This window comes from Lethenteron reissneri, unplaced genomic scaffold (genome assembly GCF_015708825.2).
Source record: "Lethenteron reissneri isolate LAM-NWPU_2019-01 unplaced genomic scaffold, ASM1570882v1 scaffold_1906, whole genome shotgun sequence".
Classification (NCBI taxonomy): Eukaryota; Metazoa; Chordata; class Hyperoartia; order Petromyzontiformes; family Petromyzontidae; genus Lethenteron; species Lethenteron reissneri.
In genome coordinates this window covers 7959-8950 of record NW_026891670.1, presented here as the reverse complement: position 1 = coordinate 8950, position 992 = coordinate 7959, and the positions used below count along the sequence as shown (strand labels likewise).

The window sequence follows — 992 nt, the reverse complement described above, 5'->3', positions numbered from 1 at the left end:
CCCCTCACCTCACCTCACCTCCCTCTGTCACCTCCCCTCACCTCACCTCCCCTCACCTCACCTCACCTCCCTCTGTCACCTCCCCTCACCTCACCTCCCCTCACCTCCCTCCATCACTCACCCCCTACCTTCTCTAACCTCTCCTCCCCTCACCTCTCCTCACCTCCCTTCCTCACCTCCCCCACACCCACCCCCAACCCTAACCCCACAACCTCCACCATCAGGCGCTCGCGTGACCGCGACGGACGTCAAGGAGGTGCTGGCCTCCCTCTCGACGAACATCACCAACAACACGCGGCGAGGCGCCGGCCGCCCCGAGGTGCGCGAGCTCTCCTGGGGCCGGGGCCTCTCGGCCTTCGACCCCGCGGCCTACGACTACGTCGTGGCCAGCGACCTGGTCTACAAGGAGGCCTCGCTGGGGCCGCTCGCCCTGACGCTCAGTCACTTCCTGGCCGGCGGCGGCGAAGGCGGAGGTGCCACGGCGTTGTTCGCGCTCAAGTTGCGTTTCGGCTTCTGCGGCGAATTCGTTCGCCGCCTCCGCCGGACGTTCCGCGTCCGCACCCTCGCCGAGTGGCCCGAGGACGAGACGCTCATCCTCGAGCTGAGGGGGGCTCGGGCGAGAGGGAAGGGCGGGGAAGAGGAGGGGGAGGAGGAGGAGGAATGGATGAATTGGAACGAGGAATAGGGTTTAGGGGTCATGGGGGTGGGTGGGTAGAAATAATCCGTTGACGCCATCGCCTGGTAGCCGGGAATGAGGTGACAGGGATGAGAGGATTGGGGGGGGGGGTGGGCGGGAGGGGAGAGAAATGGTGAGAGGGGATTGTGGGGATAATAGGGGGCATGGCGGAGGAGGGGAGAGTTGTGGGTGAAGGAGGGAGCTGTGGATGAAGGAGAGAGCTGTGGATGAAGGAGAGAGCTGTGGATGAAGGAAGGAGCTGTGGATGAAGGAGAGAGCTGTGGATGAAGGAGGGAGCTGTGGATGAAGGAGGGAG

General features: G+C 64.8%; 1 protein-coding gene across 1 annotated transcript; it reads left to right on the top strand.

Annotated features, from left to right (window-relative positions):
• Window positions 1–224: 224 nt before the first annotated feature.
• On the top strand, window positions 225–685 carry LOC133339565 (protein-lysine methyltransferase METTL21C-like; the record flags this gene model as incomplete). Its single annotated transcript, XM_061547679.1, has 1 exon — window positions 225–685. A coding segment is annotated over one exon (461 nt), but the record flags the coding sequence as incomplete, so codon positions are not given.
• Window positions 686–992: the final 307 nt, after the last annotated feature.